Below are 22098 nucleotides of genomic sequence, written 5' to 3' on the forward strand. Positions count from 1 at the left end.
TAAATCTACCAAACTTTCTGTGCCATTTCCTTCATCGCTTTGAGTATGGTGGGGCACTGATGTTGAGCCTTGAGAGGAGTATAAACTTGATTGTGAATAACCAATATGTCCCTGCACAACCACAATAATGCAATTAAGATGGGAGGGATAGAAACATGTATAAAGAAATGTAAAATTTTTACATAAAATATACCATTAATGGTGTCGTAAAGGAAGATGTGTTCTTCACACCATGCCATATATAAGATGAAGCCATTTGTACTGGATAGGAGGTTGCATTTGGTTGACTTGGATGAGCACCATGGGATTGGGAATGACCTCCAGTGTTCGCCTTTTTCTTCTGCATTTCAACCCTAGACTTCATTCTTTTTCCACAGTGGCTTTTCTCTTTCTTCTTTAGCCCTTTGTTCTGTAATTGCACAATGGGACTCTCACTACTGTCATCTGGATCCTCCTCATTGCATTGTAGATTTTGAAGTTGTTTACTTAACTCATGGGCATTTTTGTGAGCCAAAGTGTATCCCTCATCTGAAGTTGATGCTTGTGAAACTAGTTTAACATACAAAGGTCAAAGAACATTGTAGCGCTGTGTATAATCCAACTTCACATTTTCCTTAACTATTTTTCCTTGAATGTCTTCCACCTCAATATTCCTCACTATCCTAGTCCATCTCCTCAGAATATATGATTCGGGAATTTTCTTGATAGCTAGTACATCTAAAATTTTGAGAGCATGGGAACAAAGAACACCTGAACCCTAAAAATCCAATATTAATTGATCGGATCAAATCTGATTTCCCGAACCATGGCCGTGCATTACATGTTTTTCAGATTTGGGAAATAGGAAAAGGAAGCATTTCAAAGTACAAAAACATGAAAAAAAAATAAAAGCATAGACAAGAAACCCTTTAAGGACGAAAATCTTAGGAAAAAAACAGTATATGAAGAGGGAGAATAAATAAATTAACCAAAAGAATATGAAGCATGAAACACTCCACTCAAAATTCAACGTTCAACAATAAATTTTCAATGTTCAACATTGAACTCACATTTCTCAATTACATAGATTCTGTAACTATAAGTTTGCTGGTTGTTGCATAATACAGAATACGGGTTGCAATGCAAGTTCATATATAAGACATACTATCATGCATTAAACACTCTGCATTTCAAAGTACAGAAAAATGAAAAAAAAATTAAAAGCATAGACAAGAAATCCTTTAAGGATGAAAATGAGAGAGAGAGAGAGAGAACGAAAATGGGAGAGAAGGACCAGTGTACCTGCTCCTGTCTTCGCCGCTTCTCACCATCGCCGGATTCCTACGCCAAGAACCGAAATGGTGAGGTGAGGGTGAGGGTTTTGAAATTTTGGGTTCAGAATCCATATCGCAAAGGAGGTTAGGGGAAGAGAAGGACGAGTGTACCTGCTCTTGTCTTCGCCACCTCTCTCCGTCGCCGGATCCCTTGCGCCAAGAACCGAAATGGTGAGGTGGGGATGAGGGTTTTGAAATTTAGGACAGATCGCAAAGGAGGGAAAGAGAAGGACGAATGTGAGGGTTTTGTTTTAAGAGAAGATGAGTTTTGAAAATTTTCGGGTCGGGTCGTCAACAGAGAGGATTAATAGAAGGAAGAATGGATTAAATGAGTTCTTATCATTTAACATTGTTGGATTCACTTTATGCCACTTGTCAGCATCTTAGGGGGGGTGCTGCACCATGCAGCTCCCACCACGGCTGGACAGGAGTTGAATCCCTTCTTTATGCTCTGGATGATCAGTTCTTGATCTTTCCTTCGAAGGTACGCCCAGAGCATGGAGCTCGTGTAGCTCCTGTTCAGTTGATACTGGTTTCTTCTCACCAACCTCTAGCTGGTTTCAGAAGAATTTTTCCCTAGAAGTGCTTTCTTTCTTTTGTCCATTATTGAAGATTTGGTGAAGATAAGAAGATGATTGTTTGAATCTATGCTCGTCGGAATCGCTACATCAGTCGAAGCTACTCAGACTTGGGATTCGATGGAGGTCTCGACAATAGCTTCAGGGATCCTCTATCCCAAGAAAATTCGCAAGAAATTTGTAGCTTTGTGTTCTCATCTCAAGACTCGTCTCCTTGGTCTTTCGATTCAGATGTTTACCCATTTGGTCGTTGGGTTCCAACAGCCTTGCGTGTCTCAGGTAGGTTTAGCCATGACAACAGTACTAATCTTGAGCCATTCTCCACTTCCCTCACAAAAAATCCTGATCTTGAAGGGCTTGAATTAGCAGGTATGGGCCTTGGAGGAAGATTGTCTGATGCTATAGGCTAACTTGGTGCTAGATTATCACATCTTGAACTACAAGAAAATCGAATTTTTGGGCCGATCCCTTCAAATAATGCAAACCTCAAAAATCTCACAACTGTTGAACTTGTCAAGCAACCTTTTAAATGGAACGATTCCAGCAGAGATTGATGGTTTCAACATGCTACAAGAACTTATGTTGTCTAACAACTCACTAACAGGTCCAATTCCAGCTACACTGGGACATATTACTTCATTGGGTCTACTTGACTTGTCAAATAACAATTTAATCGGAGAGATTCCACCAAGTCTAGGGAATCTTAGTGAATTAACTTATTTGTACCTCAACAAAAATCTGCTTTCAGGAGCCATACCTCCAGAGATACGTCACTGCAAGGACTTGTACAGGCTAGATTTGTCTCATAATAGATTAAAAGGGAGGATCCCTGGAGAATTATTATCTGGTCTTAGTGAGATCAGAATGTTTTTGAATCTTTCTCATAATTTTCTTGATGGGAATTTGCCTCTTGAAATTAGCAAGATGGAATCAGTTCAAGAGATTGATCTCATCTCTGATCCTTCAACCCATTGGAACCCATCTCAATCTCAATCTCAATCTCATGGAGTGGGACAAACAGTGGACCATTACTAAGAAGATAATTGATCCAATATGTCCTAGGCATATTGCAGTAGTTGAAGAACATCGTGTGACGTTGATTTGGGAACTCTAGTTCTCTTCATTTTTATTGCTTAGAGTTGATTTGGGAGAGAAGATAGGTGATGAGAGAATTCCTTCACCCATTTGTTAAAAAATGTAATAAAAATTATTTACATATCGGTAGTTACCAAACTTATTTTTCAATCTAGAATCTATTATGTTTGGTAGCTACCAAATAGTTTTTCATTTTTAATCAAAATGGTTTTTAGTAATGATTTTTTTTTTTAAATAAGCCAAAATGAAAATGAAAAATGATACCAAAGAGAGCCTAAGTTTATTTGACAATGATTTTTGAGATGATTTTATATGAAACATTGCACAAACTAATGGGTCGAAAATCTTCCACCTTGTTTGCCCCTTCAATTTTGAGATAAATGTTAAAAGTGTGTGGTTTATTGAGGGGGAATGGCAAGGTTGGAGAAGAAATTATGTCATTTTTTATTTCCCACACATGTTAATGCCCCTTTGTTTGTTCTCATTGACCCTGCGCTTGTTCAGGGGCTACACGACCGGCAGCGCTCTCTTGCTATTTTTCTGCTATTTTTCGCCCTTCTTTTTTAACGTTTGAAAAGGACAAAAACACAAGACTGGACCGGACTCCGCAGTCCTCACGAGCTTCGCAGTCTTTCGTTCCTAGCAGAGCCACTGTCGTCTTTACCAAGAGCGGTAGCAGGAGTCACCATAGTCTTCCCCGAGAGCGGTAGCAGGAGACACCGTCATCTTTCCTCTGGTATGTACACACCTCTGCTTCTCTCTCTCCCAGTTCTCTACATTGAGTTTGGGTCTCAAACCCTAACTCGTCTGATCCGCAATGGTCTCCACGTCACTTATCCACGGCCCGGTAAGATTTCTTCTCCCTCTCCGGTAAGATTTCACATTGGAGGGAAGCCGGTCCTTTACATCGTTTTGAGCCCTAAAATCCTTGAGGTTTTCCTTGGAACAATGTGTTAGTCTTCTAAACCTGTATTCTTATGGGTCATTCTACGCACATTGGCTCATGCGGTTGCCCACGGTGTTTCTCACCCTCTTCTCTGTTTAATCGCCTTCCCACCCCCTTGTTTCTCCCACGAGATTAATGCTAATTATCATTATTTCTTCAATTCCTTTCATCATTTCAGGATTTGTTTCCAAGTAAATCAGAACTTCTTGTTGGGTTTGGGTTATTCGTTTCAATGAATGGTTACAATAGGGAGCTTCCTTCTATCGTTCGGTAGATTGCATTAAATAGATCTGTGGATGAGGCACTTTGGTCAGCCATTGGGTTTTTCTCCTTGTAATATCTTATATCATTCATTATCTTCACCACGGACTAGGTGAGAGAAATGGCGTCTTCGTCTTCTTCGGCTCTTCGAGAACTACAGCACGAGCTGGAGACAAAAGCCAACGATCTCAGTAAGCTCCAAAAAGGTGAGTTCTTTGTCTTCCTCTCCTCCTCCTTCGTTTAAGTTACTTTCTATACATCTCGAAACTCTAACCCTAGTTTCCCCCTTATTTTTCTTCCACTTTTGGTAGTTTGACAACTTCATAAATTCATTCTCATTTTAGATATTGCGAAGAACCATCAAGTGAGAACGAAGTACACCATCCAGCTCGGGGAAAATGAACTTGTTCTCAAAGTTAGTTTGATTTCCTTTTCAACTTCCCCTTTTTCTTTTCCACTTTATTCTCTTTTCCTCTGATTATTTATTTATTTCGGTCTATAGGAGTTGGATCTGTTGGATGAGAATGCTAATGTGTTCAAGTTGATGGGTCCAGTCTTAGTGAAGCAAGACTTGGCTGAGGCAAATGCTAATGTTCGCAAGCGGATTGACTATATCTCCGCTGAATTGTATGGTGAATTTGTTTTAGGTTTTCATTTTTCATTTCCTTGATTATAACCAGTTCACAGGGGATTCTATTCTTCTTGTGTTTGAATTCTGACAGGAAACGTCTAGATGGTAACCTTCAAGATCTGGAACAGAAACAGAACAGCAAGAAGGATGCAGTAAGTACTTTACCTCACCATTAAAATGGTGCTATGGAATACTTTTTTGTTACTAAAATGTCAATGCCTTTCTTCTTCACCATAACTGGTTATGATTACTCTCAGTTAGTCATATTCCTTAGTGAAATCCATCTAATCTTCCGATTCTGTATCTTGGTTCATTGATTAGTTATGTAATTGATAATGTTTCATGGATATTTTAATTTTTTCGAATGGGGATCAAACAATTCCATTGAAAGGGCAAAGCCCCTAGAAGGCAAGGACAAAAACCTAAACTGAGACAAGCTTAGTGGCATTTGATGTTTTGAAAGGACATAAACCTAACCTTGGACAAGCTTTGAGGAATTGATGTTTTTGCTCATTTTCTTTTGTCAATCAAACTATATGCCTCCATTTGATAGTCACTTTACCATTGTGCAACATAACCTAACAGGACAAAATGCAAGACTTTAAACTTGATAAGATATCCATGATTTGATCGTCACTGTTGTTTATTGGCTGTTCTATTAGGACATTCTAGATACTGTGCTTTTAAAAATGTAACTCTAGCTACTATGTTTTTTAAGGGAGAAAATGTAATGTGCATATGGGAGAAGTCAAATTTCCATATTGTTTGACATTGCATGGTTTTTCTGATTGATTGCGTGTTTTCTTAAGTTTATTCAGGTTATTAGTATGAGGCCATATTGTAAAGATGCTTCGGTGATGATGGCACAAGTGTTAATATGATAAAGTGGTTTCAAATTGCTGACATTCTTCCAGTTTTCCACAACTGAGATGGTTAAGTTACAGAAACTGATGCCATCTCAGGGTTGGGAAACCCTAAATTTGGGTCACTATCGGCCCATCCATGTGTGTACTAATCAAAGTTTAAAATACAATGGCTATATTGTTAATAAAATGAAGTTTGCATAGGGGTGATGTAAACTGGCTGTCTAAAACCAGCCACAGGTGTAGGGATTCTTCCCTGCACCAGCGTAAGTAACCATCGGGTAGGTGTAGGGGAATTCCCTACACCAGCAGCAGTCGTGGGGTTGTTAGGATTTAAATTAGTCTTTGTTTTCACTATTATTTATTTGGTTGTAATTCTAAATTAGGATTCCTAGTGCAAGTTTGAATCCTAATTAGAAGTACTAGTTAGCATTCCTATATTTATTTTGAGTCCTAGTCATGTTATGAGTCATAGTTAGAATCTACTTTCTGTCCAGCCTTGAAGGCTATATAATGTAAGAGCTCAATTGACCCCCCCTCCCCGATTTATGAATAAGAAAATTTGCTTTTATGCATCCACTGTCCTGAGATAGGCTGTGAAGGTGAGGCTGAGATAGCCTTCACTGTCTCTCTCCTTTGAATACACTTAAGCTTGTTTAAATTCTGCTATAGCCAAGCATTGAAGCCTTCAAGTACAGTTGCTGGAATTTATTGCAAGTCCCTGGATCCTTCATTCAGCAAGTAAGTAAACATCCCAAATCCCAAACCCTAACATCCCTCCATCTCCAATCATCACTTCCATAAGCTAAAACCTGCCCAGCCTGAATCCACTATCAGAAACAGTCCAAACTTGGATCGAAGCTCCCTCTCACTGTTTGGGAAACTCGATCCAAGCCCCTGCCCACAATACCCATTATAAACCCTAGATTCTTACATTATTCTCCTTTTCAAAAACCCGAAACCTTAACCCTAATTTCACTATTTACCAAATTCTACCCTAGCCAATCCCATTAAACCCTAGCAGATCCTGGTTCTGGTTCTAGTTGGCTTTATCCCCATCTAGGATTACATTATTTGGATCAGAGCGAAGCTATGGGTTCTCCAAAATAAAGTGATCCAATCACTCTACAGCAACTGGCTGAGATAGTCAAGGTTTTATCTGAAGATGTGAAGACCATCAAGCAACAGGTTGATGTACTGTCACAACAAGGTCCTACTGTACCTTCACAACAAATACCACAAATTGAAGCTGCTGCTTCATACACTAAAAACCGACATCCAGTAGGTTACCACAGAGGGTTCCCACACAACAGACACAGGATCAACAACAATTCTGCCTATGAAGAGGATGAAGATCATGATGGAAATCAGCATTACCGTGATGATAAGCATAAGGTAAAACTGGATCTAAAGGAATATAATAGGAAACATGACCCTATTGCATTCCATGGCTGGTTAAGTGCTCTAGATGGCTACTTCACGTGGTTTTGGTTGTCTGAAGATCGAAAGATGCAGCTGGGCCACTACTAAGTTAACTGGAGGAGCAAGAGATTGGTGGCATACACATGAAGACAGGTTGATCCGTCGTCACGTGGAATCAGTTACTTGGGCATGTATGAAAGAGATTCTCAAAGAGAAGTACTTACCTCCTTATCAGAGGCGTTTGCATGATCAACTGAACACTATACGACAAAGTACCTTAACAGTTGAGGAGTATATTGATAAATTTAATGACTTGCTCTCACGTACGGGTGTAGATGAGAATGATGACCAGCTTATATCCCGTTTCAAGTTGGGATTGAGGATTGACATTAAAGACAAGATGGGTGTGGTTGAAATATATAATCTGAATCACTGTTTTGAAAAGGCCTTGGATGCTGAAGATAATCAAAGTTGCCCCACGAAGGTTCACACCGCAGTCCGCTGATATTAGGAGAACCTTTACTCCTAACAGATCTAGTGGCTTCCCTACCCGAGCTCTGCCAATATGTGGAAGTATCGACGTAATTCCATAAAGTATAAATATTATTTTTATTGAGTCTGTTTTTATGCTATTTTGTACTGTACAATTCCACAAAGGAAAAAGGTAAGGCACCCATGGGTAGTCAAACACCTAACAAGTTCTTCCATTGCCAACAAGATGGTCATTATGCAAGGTATTGTCCACAAAGAGGGAAGTCCAATTCAGTGATTGCAGCCATGGAAACTAGTCCAGATGTCCAAGTGTGTGACCCACAATTTAATGACAATTGGGCCGTTAATACTGCCCTTGAGGGAGACGACTATGATGACACTTTGGAAGACGAAACTTATGAGGTAAATGTAGTAAGCCGCATTCTGGTTGCTGAATCTAAAGGAGAGGATTGGCGTCGACATTGCATCTTTTCTTTTATACACTGAAGGATAGTGGGTCAGCAATAGCATAAGTGATCGTGGACAGCGGTAGTTGTGTCAACGGGGTTTCTAAAGCTTTTGTCATTGAAGAGAAGCTTAAAACTGAACCTCACCCACAACCATACAAGGTATCTTTACTTAATAATGATACTTTAGAGGATAATCAGCGATGCTCAGTGCCACTTAAAATTTCTGGTTACGAGGAGAATGTCTGGTGTGATATAATTCCTATGATTCTGACTGATGTCTTACTTGGGAGACCATGGTTGTATGATAACAATGTATTGACGGGAGGTACAAAAATCAGTGTTTCTTTGACTTCAAGGGGAAACCATTGGTTCTCAACCCACTTAATATACCATTGATGAAGCCAAGGATTAGAGCTGCCCAATTGAAGCAACAACAGGTTTTGAAGACTATTGACAATAAACAGCCAATGAAAGGAGGATCAAGCAGCAAGGTACCACATGCTAGTACAAATACTATGAAAGCAAAACCCATGGAGCAATGACTTCTATCCCTACCCCACCGAGAATTCCTTACTACCAGTGAAGAGACAGGGTTGATATTAGCCTTGGTCATGAGAGCAGTGTCACCAGCCGCTACTACTATTCATCCCAAGCCCATAAAAGATCTACTTGATGACTTCTCAGATCTAGTATTAGACGATCTTCCGGATGAGCTACCTCCTATGAGGAATATTCAGCATGCCATAGATCTAGTACCAGGTTCGGTGTTACCAAATCTGCCCACTTATCGTCTCAGCCCTATTGAGCATGCCGAGCTCAAGAGACAAGTGGATGACCTGATTTGCAAGGGGTTTATTGTTGAGAGCATGAGCGCATGTGCTGTCCCAGCATTACTTCAAAGAAAGATGGTACACCAAGGATGTGTATTGATAGCAGGGCAATAAACAAGATCACCGTCAAGTACAGATTTCCTATTCCAAGACTTGACATGTTAGACATGCTTACGGGTGCTTCCATCTTTTCGAAGATTGACTTGAAGATCGGATATCATCAGATTCGGATCCGCCCAGGGGATGAGTGGAAGACTGCTTTCAAGACAAAGGATGGTCTATATGAATGGAAAGTAATGCCTTTCGGTCTCACAAATGCTCCAAGCACCTTAATGCATGTAATGACACAGGTACTTTGTACATTCATTGGCAAGTTTCTTGTGGTTTACTTTGATGACATTCTTATCTACAGCCACACCGCTGAGGAGCATCTCGATCATCTGAAGCACATGATGAGAGTGTTATGTGTAGAGAAACTCTTCATCAACCTCAAAAAGTGTTCTTTTATGTTGGCTAAGGTTATCTTCCTTGGGTTTATTATATCTTTAGAAGGGGTTGAAGCTGATCCAGAGAAAGTGCAAAGCATAGTCAATTAGCCAGTACCACACACCTTGACAGAGGTTAGGAGTTTCCACGGCCTAGCATCTTATTTTCGGCGTTTTATTCGGAACTTCAGTGGCATCATGGCACCCATTACTGAATGCATGAAGGAAAGTAAGGGCAAATTCCAGTGGACACCGGCTGCTACCAAAACGTTTGCATTGATCAAGCAAAAGATGACCGAGGCACCTGTTCTACGGCTCCCAAACTTTGATGTCATATTTGAGGTGGCTACAGATGCATCCCATGTTGGGATTGGAGGAGTTCTTATGCAATCAAATCATCTCATTGCCTTCTACAGTGAGAAACTCAACGATGCTAAGCGGCGTTATTCTACCTATGATTTAGAGCTTTATGCAGTGATCCAGATTCTAAAGCATTGGAGACACTACCTTGTGGGCAAAGAATTTATTCTTTACTTTGACCATAAAGCCCTTAAGTATCTCCATTCTCAGTGATCCATTAGCAACCGCCAGGCTAAATGGATCGCCCATCTCCAAGAGTTTAATTTTTCTCTGAAGTACAAAGCAGGCAAAGAGAACCAGGTAGCTGATGCGCTAAGTAGGAAAGTACTCACCATGTCCACCTCTTCTACTCAGTACATACATCGAACATATCGGAGATGAGTACACGAATGGTACTGATTTTTCTCCCATTCATACTATATTACAGCAAGGCGGAACTATATGCATATGCTTTATTTTGCTATGCATGCATTGGGGTTTGTCAATGATATGTTATTTATGTGGTTTCTTTATTGAAGAATATCTTGTATCGGTGATTTGTTCTTGTGGCCCCTAACAAATTTTGGGGATCTCCCCTGTAGGGTTTCTCGTTTTGGGGGTATTTTATTTGTGTCATGTACAACCTCCCATTAGTGAGAAACCATTTTGTGAGATCCATTGGAGAAAAATGGGAGATAGGGTTTTGCCCCAAATCATCCCATATTTTTCCCATGTGTATTGGAGATCGCCCAGGGCCACTTTGTTAATAAAGAAACATATGATTCCCCCCATTGTGGTGCGGACCAGTTTAAGGCTGCGATTAGGGTATCGCCATCAAACAACCCATCCTATGCAATCTTGTGTTTTATTATTATATTTTCATGGGATGGATTTGGTATTTGTCAAGTGATGTGTTTTATTTGGATAGATGTGCGTTAGAGTTGGTACCTGGAAGTGATACAAAGTGCAGTGCTCGCCGGTAATTTGTAGTAGGGATCTTGAATGTAAAGAGCCGGTTGTATTTTTAATATTTTATTTTGAGAAGCCATGTAATGGGAGCTACTGCACTGCGTATCACAACCTAGTATCGACTCGGCATGTCACTTCAAGTACCAAACTAGGTCTCTTTATTGAGTCCCTTGCGCACCCGTGTGTATGGCGCATTACATTGTGGTTAGGAGATGCCATTTTCTCCTATTTTGTTCGAAATCAATTAAAGTTATACGTTCCCAGACCCACACAATGTGAGATTTGATTACCAGCTTAGCGAAGTTTTTGGTCTCACCGTGTGGGGAAGGGTACCATTAATTTTAATTAGGGTTTCTTGAACAAATTTTTGGATTTAGGATGTATATTAAATGTCCTCCCTTGCATATTGTAGTGATGGCCTCGAAAAGTGTTGCTGACCTTAACCAAGGCAATAAGTTGGATGGCACCAACTATGACATGTGGCACCGAAAGGCCAAGTTCTTGCTTAATGAGCAAAGATTACCTAGACCTCTTGACGACTGAGATGGCCCCACCCGAAGTGGGTACTACCGCCCGTTACCGTCAAGAAAAAGAGGCTTACGACAATTGGTTTAAGAGAGATCGTAGTGCGCACTTTCTTATGTTAAGCACGATGCATGATGATCTTATCGGCCAGTATGAGAAGTGTGAGATTGCCAAGTCCATGTGGGACTAGGTAAGGTTCGACTGTGGCGGTACATCCACGATCAGACTTAGGTCCATGACCTTGAAGTTTGAGATGTACCGTAAGGACCCCAAGCACACTATGGTTGAATACCTCAGGGTCGTGAAAGATATGATCCGAAAATTGGATGATGCTGGGGTACACCTTACCGATGAGCAACAAGTACAAGCCGTCATCAGGATGTTGCCTGATTCCTGGGGGTAGATGAAAATAGTTTTGACGCATAACGACACTGTCAAGACATTTAATGACATTGCAGCCCATGTGAAATTAGAGGCGGAGCGCCTAGAGGCGACCCAATTACATGCCCTTGTCGCCTAAGTGGGGTAGCGCAAGAGATAAAGGACCACTGGGAATCAGGATCAAGCTCAGAAAGCTGCGCTAACTGGGCGTAAGACCACTAAGCGTCGACGTGGCAAGCGAGGTGGAAAGCCAGATATCACCAAGGTCAAGTGCTATAACTGCCAGAAAGATGGGGCACTTCGCTCATGACTGTACTGAAGCGAAGCAGGTAACATCTCTGCCTCTCTCCTTGTACTTTTGTATGTACACACGTTTTGGGTTATCTCTTGCGCTACCTTGCTTGGGCGACAAGGGCATGTGATTGGGTAACTTCTAGGCGCTCTGCCTCTAGTTCCACGAGCGGCAATGTCATTAAATATCTTGACAGTGTCGTTTTGTGTCAGAACTATTTTCATTTGCCCCCAGGAATCAGGCAACGTCCTGATGACGGCCTGTACTTGCTGCTCATCGGTAAGGTGTACTCTAGCATCATCCAATTTTTGGATCATGTCTTTCACGACCCTGAGGTGTTCAACCATAGTATGCTTGGGGTCCTTATGGTACCTCTCAACTTTCAAGGTCATGGACCTAAGTCTGCTCGGGGATGTACAGCCGCAGTCGAGCCTTACCTGGTCCCATGTGGACTTGCAGTCTCGCACTTCTCATACTGGCCTATAAGATCATCGTGCATCGTGCTTAACATAAGAAAGCGCGTACTAAGATCTCTCTTAAACCAATTGTCGTAAGCCTCTTTTTCTTGACGGTGATGAGTGGTAGTATCCACTATGGGTGAGGCCATCTTAGTCGTCAGGAGGTCTAGGTAATCTTGCTCATTAAACAAGAACTTGGCCTTTCGGTGCCACATGTCATAGTTGATGCCATCCAACTTGTTGCCTTGGTTAAGGTCAACAACATCACTTTTCGAGGCCATCACTACAATGTGCAAGGGAGGACATTTAGTATACATCCTAAATCCAAAAATTTGTTTAAGAAACCCTAATTAAAATTAATGGTACTCTTCCCCACACGGTGAGACCAAACACTTTGCTAAGCTGGTAATCAAATCTCACACTGTGTGGGTCTAGGGACGTATTACTTTAATTGATTTTGAACAAAATAGGAGAAAATGACATCTCCTAGCCACAATTTAATGGGCCATACACACGGGTGCTCAAGGGACTCAATAAAGAGACCCAATTTGGTACTTGAAGTGACATGCCAAGTCGATACTAGGTTGTGATACGTAGTGCAGTAGCTCCCATTACATGGCTTCTCAAAATAAAATATTAAAAATACAATCGGCTCTTTACATTCAAGATCCCTACTACAAACTACCAGCGAACACTGCACTTTGTATCACTTCCAGGTACCAACTCTAACGCACATCTATCCAAATAAAACACATCACTTTGACAAGTACCAAATTCATCCCATGAAGATATAATAATAAAACACACGGTTGCATTGGAAGGGGTGTTTGACGACGGTACCCTAATGGTAGCGTCAAACTGGTCCGTACCGTAATGGTAAAATCATGTTTCTTTATTAACAAAGTGGCCTTAGGCGATCTCTAATACACATGGGAAAAATATGGGACGATTTGGGACAACCCTATCTCCCATTTTTCTCCCATGGATCTTACAAAATGGTTTCTCACTAATGGGGGTTGTACATGATATAAATAAAATACCCCCAAAATGAGAAACCCTACAGGGGAGATCCCCAAAATTTGTTAGGGGCCACAAGAACAAATCACCAATACAAGATATTCTTCAATAAAGAAACCACATAAATAACATATCATTGACAAACCCTAATGCATGCATAACAAAATAAAGCATATGCATATAGTTGTAACTAGCCAAAAAAAATATCACATGCATTTTGTTAAAACCATATCACATGCATATTGTTATAACCCAAACCCCCCAAATCATGCATATATTTCCATTAGGGAAAAAAGGTAAGGGGGTGGGTGAAGGAATTCCCACTTTACCCATCTCCTTCTCCCAAAAAACCCTAAATACAAAAAAAAACGAATCTATCTCTGTTTTTTGGTAATTCTGGCTTGTATGGCTGGCAGAGGGTGAGAAGAGGTAAAATCAATAATGACTCTTTTTTTTTATAAAAATCAAATCATATCATAAATCAATCAATACTTTAAGAAAAAAAAACAAAAGAATCATAATCACACATTCACACCTCTCACCGTCACATCATCCATTAACTTTTTTTTTTTTGTTTAATCATTCTTTTCCTTACTTCTTTCTTTTATAAAAAGAAACTGTAGCAGCCGTGCTTGGCCACTGCCGAGCATGGCTGCTGCCCCCTTGGTTTTTTTTTTTTTTTTTTTTAAAATGAAAAACACCTGCAGCAAAAAAAAACGATTGCAGCAGCTGTGCTTGGGCACTATTGAGCATGGCCGCTGCCACTCAATGTTTTTTTTTAAAAATAAAAAACACATGCTGCCAGGTAAAAAAAAAAAAAAAAGCATGGCTTGGCTGCGGCGCGCCTTGCACATATAAAGACCAAGGAAGTTCCGCGAGTTGCTGGCCGCCAGGCGCCAAGCCGCCGCCAAGGAGGGTCAATCGATAGGTGAAGGGGAAGAAAAAAAAATTATTTCTCTAAAAAAAAAAATGTAAATAACAAGCCCTAATCGGCTCTGATGCCACTGTTAGGGAAACATGCATTCTATTCCATATACAAAGAGGTTTAGGGATTACCTGAACCAATGGAATCGTAGCGGAAGGGATGATCGAATGCGGCTTGCAGTTACGAGCAGATCATGATCTCTACAGGCTTCTCCACAAGAGAAATCCACACCACAAAACCCTAGGCAACTGACTGGAAACCTTAGGAAAAACGCAGAACTTGAAATGGATGGGGAGAGACTGCTTCTCAAAAGATATGAAAATCCATATGTTTAAGCCAAATACTTATTTTTAGGCAAAACCCTGGGCGCCCCCCTCTCACTTTGTCGACTTCCACTAGAGGTCTAGACCGAATAGAAAAGGGGAGGGGTTGGTCACTTAAGTGACCGTCCCCTCCAGAGCTCGGGTCTCGCGTGGCCAGCCCCTCATGGGCGCACTAATTGGGCCCGGCCCATTAACGTTTTACAATTTTGAATGAAAATTAGAATTGAGAATTTTGGCTGCTGCCTCTCCCTCTCTATAGTGGACTCTTCCCCCCCCCCCTTAATCGTGGTGCTCTCTTCTTCTTCCTCTTTCTCTATCAATCGGTCAGGTGAGGCTGCTTCTCTCTTCTCTTATTTTATTCTCTTTTTTTCTTCAACTATTGCTGCTACTGTGGACACCAAACACCCCCCCATGAATTTCAGAATTGTTCTACCTTTTTTCCTGTTGTAAAGTGTTATTAACCTAATATTTGTTCTACCCTTTTCTTTGTTTTCAACAAAGCTTTCCAACAAGTCTAAGATTGCTTAAATATGATTTTATATTGAAGAAGTTATGTACCAGTCAAACTTAATTTAGTGTGTGCGAATTCTGTCAAAATCGCTCTGAATGAAAATATTTTTTTTGGACATCAAAACAAAGAATATTTATCGCACTTATGGGTTTTAGCAATGTTTTACCATATTAAGATTTATGGAATTTTTAGATTTGAGAAAAACCCCAGCATTAGAAAGTTGAAAATTGCACCTACCGCCGAAAATCCAGTTTTTGTTCTTGAACTGGGGGGTTGATTTTTTTTTCCTTTTTGAATTTCATTTTTTAACTATTTTTATTGGATTCAAATAGGGGGTATTTGCTTATTTTTTAATAATATCTTAAGTAAATGGAATACAAATACAAAAACATTAAGAAACGAAATAAAAATACAAAAACATTTACTTAAATATGATATTAGGCATAAATAAGTGTCTGTCCTGGTTTCTGGCATAAATAAGTGTTTGTATACCATGATATCCCACCAAGATCTTGAGATTTGGCACTCATATAAAGGAGTTTGGGTCGAGATTCTCGAGATCTCGCTCGAGTTGTTGCACTTTTTCAACTCGTATGCCATCTTGTCTCGACCCCTTGGAAAACCGAGATCTTGGTCGAGATCTCACGAGTTCTCGAACTATGATGGCTTCTATGTTGCATATAAGCATAATCAAATAAATTTAGGATAAAGTACACGTACCCCCCTGTAATGCACCCAATATTCCTCGTATCCTCCTAAGCTTCTGATAAGTCCATGTACCACCCCTCAATATTCCACGTACCACCCCTGCTTTACCCCCTAATTCCAGACAAGTCCAAACCATTAAGTTTAGCCGTTAAGTGCTAAAAACTTGACCATTTTACCCTTTCTTTTATTTTTATAAATTTGAAAAGACCTAATTACCCTGACCTATTTATTCATAATATGAAAAAACTTTTTTGCCCTAACCTAATTTCAAAAGACCCTTTTACCCCCACTATTTGTTTTTAAGAACCTAACCTGACCTAATTACCAAAATACCCTTGCTAGGGCATAATTACCAAAATGCCCTCATCTTCCCCAAAATCCATCTTCCATTTCTGAAACTTCTCCCAAACGAACCTGCTTCTTCCCCACTGCTTTTCTTTTTCTTTTTTAATACCCTAAACCTGTAAACCCATCTCTTTCTCCATACGAAACTGAAACCCAAGCCCACATCTCCATCTCGAATACCAGTTTCTCTCCCTCTTTCTCTCTCATCACATGATCTGAATCGCTCTGTTTAATTTCTCCTGGAGCAGACAAGAAAGTGAGGGAAGCTCAATAACTTCTGTCGGTACTTGATTTTTTCCATCTTTCCTTGTTTCTCCTTCTGTTTCTTGTTAATCTCTCTACCTATAAATATCTATGGAGATGGAGAAGTGGGAAAAGTCGCAACGAGAAGACAGATATCGACACGCGAGGACAAACCCATCTTTCTCTTCGACCCTTCTGGACGCTATCTATCGCTCTATCGATGAAGGAGACGACGGAGGAGAAGAAGAGATGGTTCTCTACAGAGAAACTATGAGAAAGAAACAGAGTAGCAGTGTTCGAGGAAGCAGCGTTTTACCGCAGGAAGAGATAGCAAATCTTCGACGAACCGACCTGATCGAACAATGGATGGAGAAGAAGGTAAGTGAGAAGGTCGTAGTCCGTCGGAAGTCATCAGTGGCGGATTTCGATTTCAACCCACCAAAGTTACCAAGGGATCGGAATTCTGTGTTGTTCAATTCTACTTCAAGTTCCTCAGATTCTAGCTGCGGAGGTGGGTTTTCTTTTTCTGAAGCCGAGTCAGTTTACGGAGCGAGATCAAGTTCCTCAGGTTTGAAACCGGTTCGAACTGTGGTTTCCGTTTAATCGGAGAAACCTCCGCGCTATGAACAGCAGCAGAGGAAGTCCAACGATTTTGATAATCATTACCAGGGGAGAAATGACTCTGTATCTCAGCAGAAGCCAAAGCACGAAGGTGGTTTCATCAAGACAAAGTCGAGAGCTTTAAAGATCTACGGCGATCTAAAGAAAGCGAAGCAGCCCATCTCGCCCGGTGATCGACTCACCAGCTTTCTCAATTCTCTGTTCACCGCAGGTTATCCGAAGAAGGCAAAGATCTCTTCTTCTTCTTCAGTTGGAGGTGGAGACGATGAAAGGGAATCAAAATCAGCTCAGGCTTCGACTTGCTCATCGGCATCTTCATTCTCAAGGTCATGTTTGAGTAAAACCCCATCTTCGAGAGGGAAATTGAGTAATGGGACAAAGAGGTCCGTTCGATTCTACCCTATCAGTGTAATTTTGGATGAAGATTGTCGACCTTGTGAACATAAATGCCTTCACGAAGACGAACCGAATCTGATGGCAGTTACAGCCGTAAGGAAAATCGGAGAAGCTTCATCGCTCAACGAAGAACTCCAATTCCATCTCATGGAGAAGAACCGGCGTGTGGAAGAGGCGGCCCGTGATCTTCTCAAAGGTTATCAGAATAAGTGTTACTTCAATACAAGAGATCTTCATGTAGAAGATGAAGACGACGAAGAAGATGATGATGATGATGATGCAGCAAGCTATTCAAGTTCTGATCTTTTCGAGCTGGATAACCTTGCAGCGATTGGGATCGATAGGTACGACGAAGAGCTGCCGGTGTATGAAACAACTCATCTCGGAAGAAGATTCGAGATGGAGATGGGGGCTTGGGTTTCAGTTTCGTATGGAGAAAGAGATGGGTTTACAGGTTTAGAGTATTAAAGAAGAAGAAAAAGAAAAGCAGTGGGGAAGAAGCAGGTTCGTTTGGGAGAAGTTTCAGAAATGGAAGATGGATTTTGGGGAAGATGAGGGCTATTTTGGTAATTATGCCCTAGCAAGGGTATTTTGGTAATTAGGTCAGGTTAGGTTCTTAAAAAACAAAGTGGGGGTAAAAAGGGTCTTTTGAAATTAGGTTAGGGCAAAAAAGTCTTCATATTATGAACAAATAGGTCAGGGTAATTAGGTCTTTTCAAATTTATAAAAATAAAAGAAAGGGTAAAATGGTCAAGTTTTTAGCACTTAACAGCTAAACTTAACGGTTTGGACTTGTCTAGAATTAGGGGGGTAAAGCAGGGGTGGTACGTGGAATATTGAGGGGTGGTACGTGGACTTATCAGAAGCTTAGGGGTGTACGAGAAATATTGGGTGCAGTACAGGGGGGTACGTGTACTTTACCCATAAATTTATCATTGCTATATTACTTATAGTCATATACTGCACACCTAGGCAATGCCTAGGTGGGTGCCTTGTCGCCTAGGTGCCCCTCCAATGTCTTGGGTCGCCTTGACAACTATGGGCTTATCACGGTTCTAAACAGACGCACCATGATTGCTCCCTTGCTCTCTTCATTGAAAAACATCCACACCATGCTTACACTAAGAATCACTATTCAGCCATGAAACTCAGGCTGTTCATCACTCAACCCAGACAACCTACAGTTTCTTCACTCTATCCACAGAAATATAATCAGAAGCCACCGTCCCAAACTGCTAGAGTTGTTCTTTCTTAGCCCTAGTATTGTTAATGGAAGGTTGGTCATGAAACAATGAGCCAGAAAAATACCCTGCTTTTCTGAAAAATATTTAGTGACCTTCATTTAGTTTTGGGAGGTATAACTGACTGCTAAATCAGAGGATTTAAATTATCCTTTTTATTCAAATCTGGATTTTAAGGTCAATTGAAGACACAGAATCCTATATTCTGCTGATAGACTTCTCTTATTGAAAGTGGAAAAAGATTGTACTGGAAGTTAACCTTCTTAGATGTTGGGTGAAGAGAGTTTTTGGACTCATGTATGGTACAAGCTCCACAAGCTTTGCCAGTTTAATATGCTAGCCTTTTTGGCTGATATAACTTTGTTCTTGCTCAGACAGCAGAGGTAAAATCGTAAGAATCTTAAGAATCTAGGGGTTTTATGCAAGGGCATATTCCAGTGCAGATTCTGAGAGAAGATTGTGAAATTTTCTTGATTCACTATTACACTTACAAACCCTTTGGTGTATGGTAGCTGAAGCTTCAGTCCTTTTTCAGAGATATAAATCTATTTTCTTGCTCTTACCTTGATAATAAAACTATGCAGAGGTGCTCTGTCTAGCATAAACATAAGAATTGCGAGTAAAAGAAACCAGGAAGTTTCTCTACTCTAGTAAGTCGAGAGGGTGTGTCCAGACTGGAACAAACTTGTGAATTCTGAATATTCAATCCTTCCAGTTTCTATGATGTTGTGATGTTCTCTATGCTTTTATTTATATCAAAACGCACTTGATGGATAGCTTTGTGATAACATTGGTAATGGCTTCCTAATTTCTTTAATCTTGTCTTGCAGATCTTAAAACTACAACAAAGAATTCAAGCTCTACAAGCGGGAAAAGCAAAGGCATAACTTTAATTTGCAGGTGTGGGCTTTTATTTGGTAGTGTGTGCTCTCTGCTCTGTGAGTGACTTGGCATTCGAATCGCGTATCACTATCTTATAACATGGGGCAGTTCTTGATCACTTTTTTGTTTTCTACATGTATCAACGGTACTCTTAGATGTGGGCTTGTACATCCCACTGTAATACTTGAATGACGGGTTACATTTCCCCATTTTGTGAGATAGAATAGCATAAATGTACAGTTATTTCGTTTCCCCATTTATTTAAGATAGAATAGCATGTAGGGTCATTATACACAAATTCCTTAAGCTTCGTTGGTACTGAACCTAGTGCCTAGGATTCATTCAGTTGAACAATTCGTACGATACATAATGGCAGTAGCAAACTGTAGAGTCTAGAATTAGGAATTCCTCTTCTTGGTTGGTTTTATTTTCAAAATAATGTTGTGAATATGAACTAGGGGGTTAATTTAGTTTGTCCATATATATAAGTGTCTGGTCCAACTTTACACTTGATTTTGAAGATTAATGAGATCATGAATTGTGTTTCGGGGCATCTCAATATGGATGTTTTGAGTAAATGTTTGCTGCATAACCTTCCCAGGTTTGGTTGGTGATTCAAATCCTTATTTGTCTCTGTTCTGGTTTTCTACCACAGATTTGAATTCTAAAAGGTCCAATGTAAGGGTGCAGGAATCCACCTGTTGTGACTTGGAAACTACCATAAGCCCCGCGACATCACCCAAGTTGAGCATTGAGGGTGTGGTTCCAGGCTATTACTTATATTTATAGACTGCTTGGACACTTTAGATATTTCAATTACAATTGGGAAATTAAAATCCAAAAGAGAAAATTTCCCTTCTTTCCTTGACTCCAAACCTGCAAGGATTGCATTGTGGGTCTGGCGAAGCATTGAGTGGTTCATAGTTTCGCCATCCGTGGTTACTCTGCTGCTCGCTTCATTTATAGACATTCGCACCACATTAAGCAGCACTATTCATTCAGCCATGAAACTTGGGCTATTCAACACTCTACCCAGACAACCTACAGTTTCTTCGCTTCATCCACAGAAATCGAATCAGAAGCCACTGCCCCTAACTGCCAGTAATGTTCTCTGTATAGCCCTAGTATTGTTAATGGTAGGTTGGTAATGAATCAATGAGCCAGAAAAATTCCCAGCTTTTCTGAAAACAAATATTTCTTCATCTTCATTTAATTTTGGGAGGCAAATTTGACTGATAAAGCAGAGACTTTCCATAATCCTTTTTATTCAAATCTGGAGATTACTGCTCAATAGAAGATACTGAATCCTATATTCTGCTGGTAGAGTTCTCTTATTAGAAATGGAAAAAGGTTCTCCAGGAAGTCAACCTTGTTAGATGTTAGTGAAGGAGGTTTTGGACCCATGTATGTTACAAGCTCCACAAGCAACTAATGTCCCCTTTGATGTCACTTTAGCTGCCTGCATTCTTGGCTGGGTTTGGGAGTGGACCTGTAAGCATGAGTGCGACTGATTTTGGGCCTGAACAGGCTTGAGAGCTTAATGAATGCTGGGTTACCACTCAGGTCAGACTCAGCCCAGCACCTTGACAGATCAATGGATTTTGTTGTAGAGTGTACATGGAACACATGAGACGCAATGTATTAAATGGTATCTGATGATGATATTCAACTTGAGATTTGGAAATTCCCCTAAAAAGACAAAAAAAAATAGAACGAAAAAAAAAAGGGGTAAAGGGTTCTCTGAGCAAGGGGCAAAGGAATGCATGCAATAATGAGAAACAATGAAACAATTTTGTACATAGTGGGGTAGAGAGGTCCTTTCATATGAGTTCACTGCATAGTTCGTAATACTGGGATCAGTCCGGGTTGATACCAATCCGATACTGATCCAGATTGGTCAAAATCAGTAAAAAAAAATGACCATAAATCGGATTTTATTATTAGTCATAAATATGAAAAATTATGAAAATTAAAAGTAAAGCAGAAAATCATGGCCGGATATCAATCCGAGCGAATCGATCAATCTGATCCCAAGATTACAAACCATTTTAGAATTGACTGATACCAACTAATTGGATCCTAAGATTTGGGCGATCCGACCAAGATGACCGATCCACTAAAATCGGGCTGGATCGATCACTATTCGGGATCAGTCTAGGCTGATACCTGTCAGATCATCTGATCCAAGATTATGAACCATGGTCTAATTTGTAGAAGTCCAAATTGCAATTGCAATTTAGACTCTAATGGCAAAATGATGGAAAGATTCTGAAACCTTTTATCGGAAATTAAATTATTTTGATCTGAATAAAAGAGGGAAAATACTGTTAATTCTAATAAACCTAACTGTAAGTTGGGTCATGCAAGGGAAAAAAGTATTGTAACTAGTTATCTCACTAGCCAGCATCAATAAAATTCTAACCCGACAGACAAAGAAATGAATATTCTTAATGTGATCAAGCAAAGTATAACCTCGTTTAGAAGGTTACCAAGTAAATGCAAAAGTGCTCAATACCAATCGGGGTCTCTCATCATAAAGCAGCTTATGCTTGGCAGT

At 40.3% G+C, this 22098-nt stretch overlaps 3 protein-coding genes across 3 annotated transcripts; all 3 read left to right on the forward strand.

Annotated features, from left to right (window-relative positions):
• The first annotated feature begins 2368 nt into the window (after positions 1-2368).
• On the forward strand, positions 2369-2926 carry LOC122643521 (putative leucine-rich repeat receptor-like serine/threonine-protein kinase At2g24130). The gene has a single exon (XM_043837137.1). The coding sequence runs from the start codon at positions 2369-2371 to the stop codon at positions 2924-2926; it is 558 nt and encodes a 185-aa protein (XP_043693072.1).
• A 756-nt stretch (positions 2927-3682) lies between these two features.
• LOC122644265 (prefoldin subunit 6-like) lies at positions 3683-19756 on the forward strand. The gene is made up of 6 exons (XM_043837906.1): positions 3683-3722; positions 4306-4399; positions 4538-4608; positions 4696-4820; positions 4916-4976; positions 19490-19756. The coding sequence occupies exons 2-6, from the start codon at positions 4315-4317 to the stop codon at positions 19544-19546; spliced, it is 399 nt and encodes a 132-aa protein (XP_043693841.1). The 5' UTR covers positions 3683-3722; positions 4306-4314; the 3' UTR covers positions 19547-19756.
• Positions 16460-17246, forward strand: LOC122644264 (protein BIG GRAIN 1-like A). The gene has a single exon (XM_043837904.1). The coding sequence runs from the start codon at positions 16513-16515 to the stop codon at positions 17002-17004; it is 492 nt and encodes a 163-aa protein (XP_043693839.1). The 5' UTR covers positions 16460-16512; the 3' UTR covers positions 17005-17246.
• Positions 19757-22098: the final 2342 nt, after the last annotated feature.

Source organism: Telopea speciosissima, chromosome 10 (genome assembly GCF_018873765.1).
Source record: "Telopea speciosissima isolate NSW1024214 ecotype Mountain lineage chromosome 10, Tspe_v1, whole genome shotgun sequence".
In the NCBI taxonomy this organism is placed as follows: domain Eukaryota; kingdom Viridiplantae; phylum Streptophyta; class Magnoliopsida; order Proteales; family Proteaceae; genus Telopea; species Telopea speciosissima.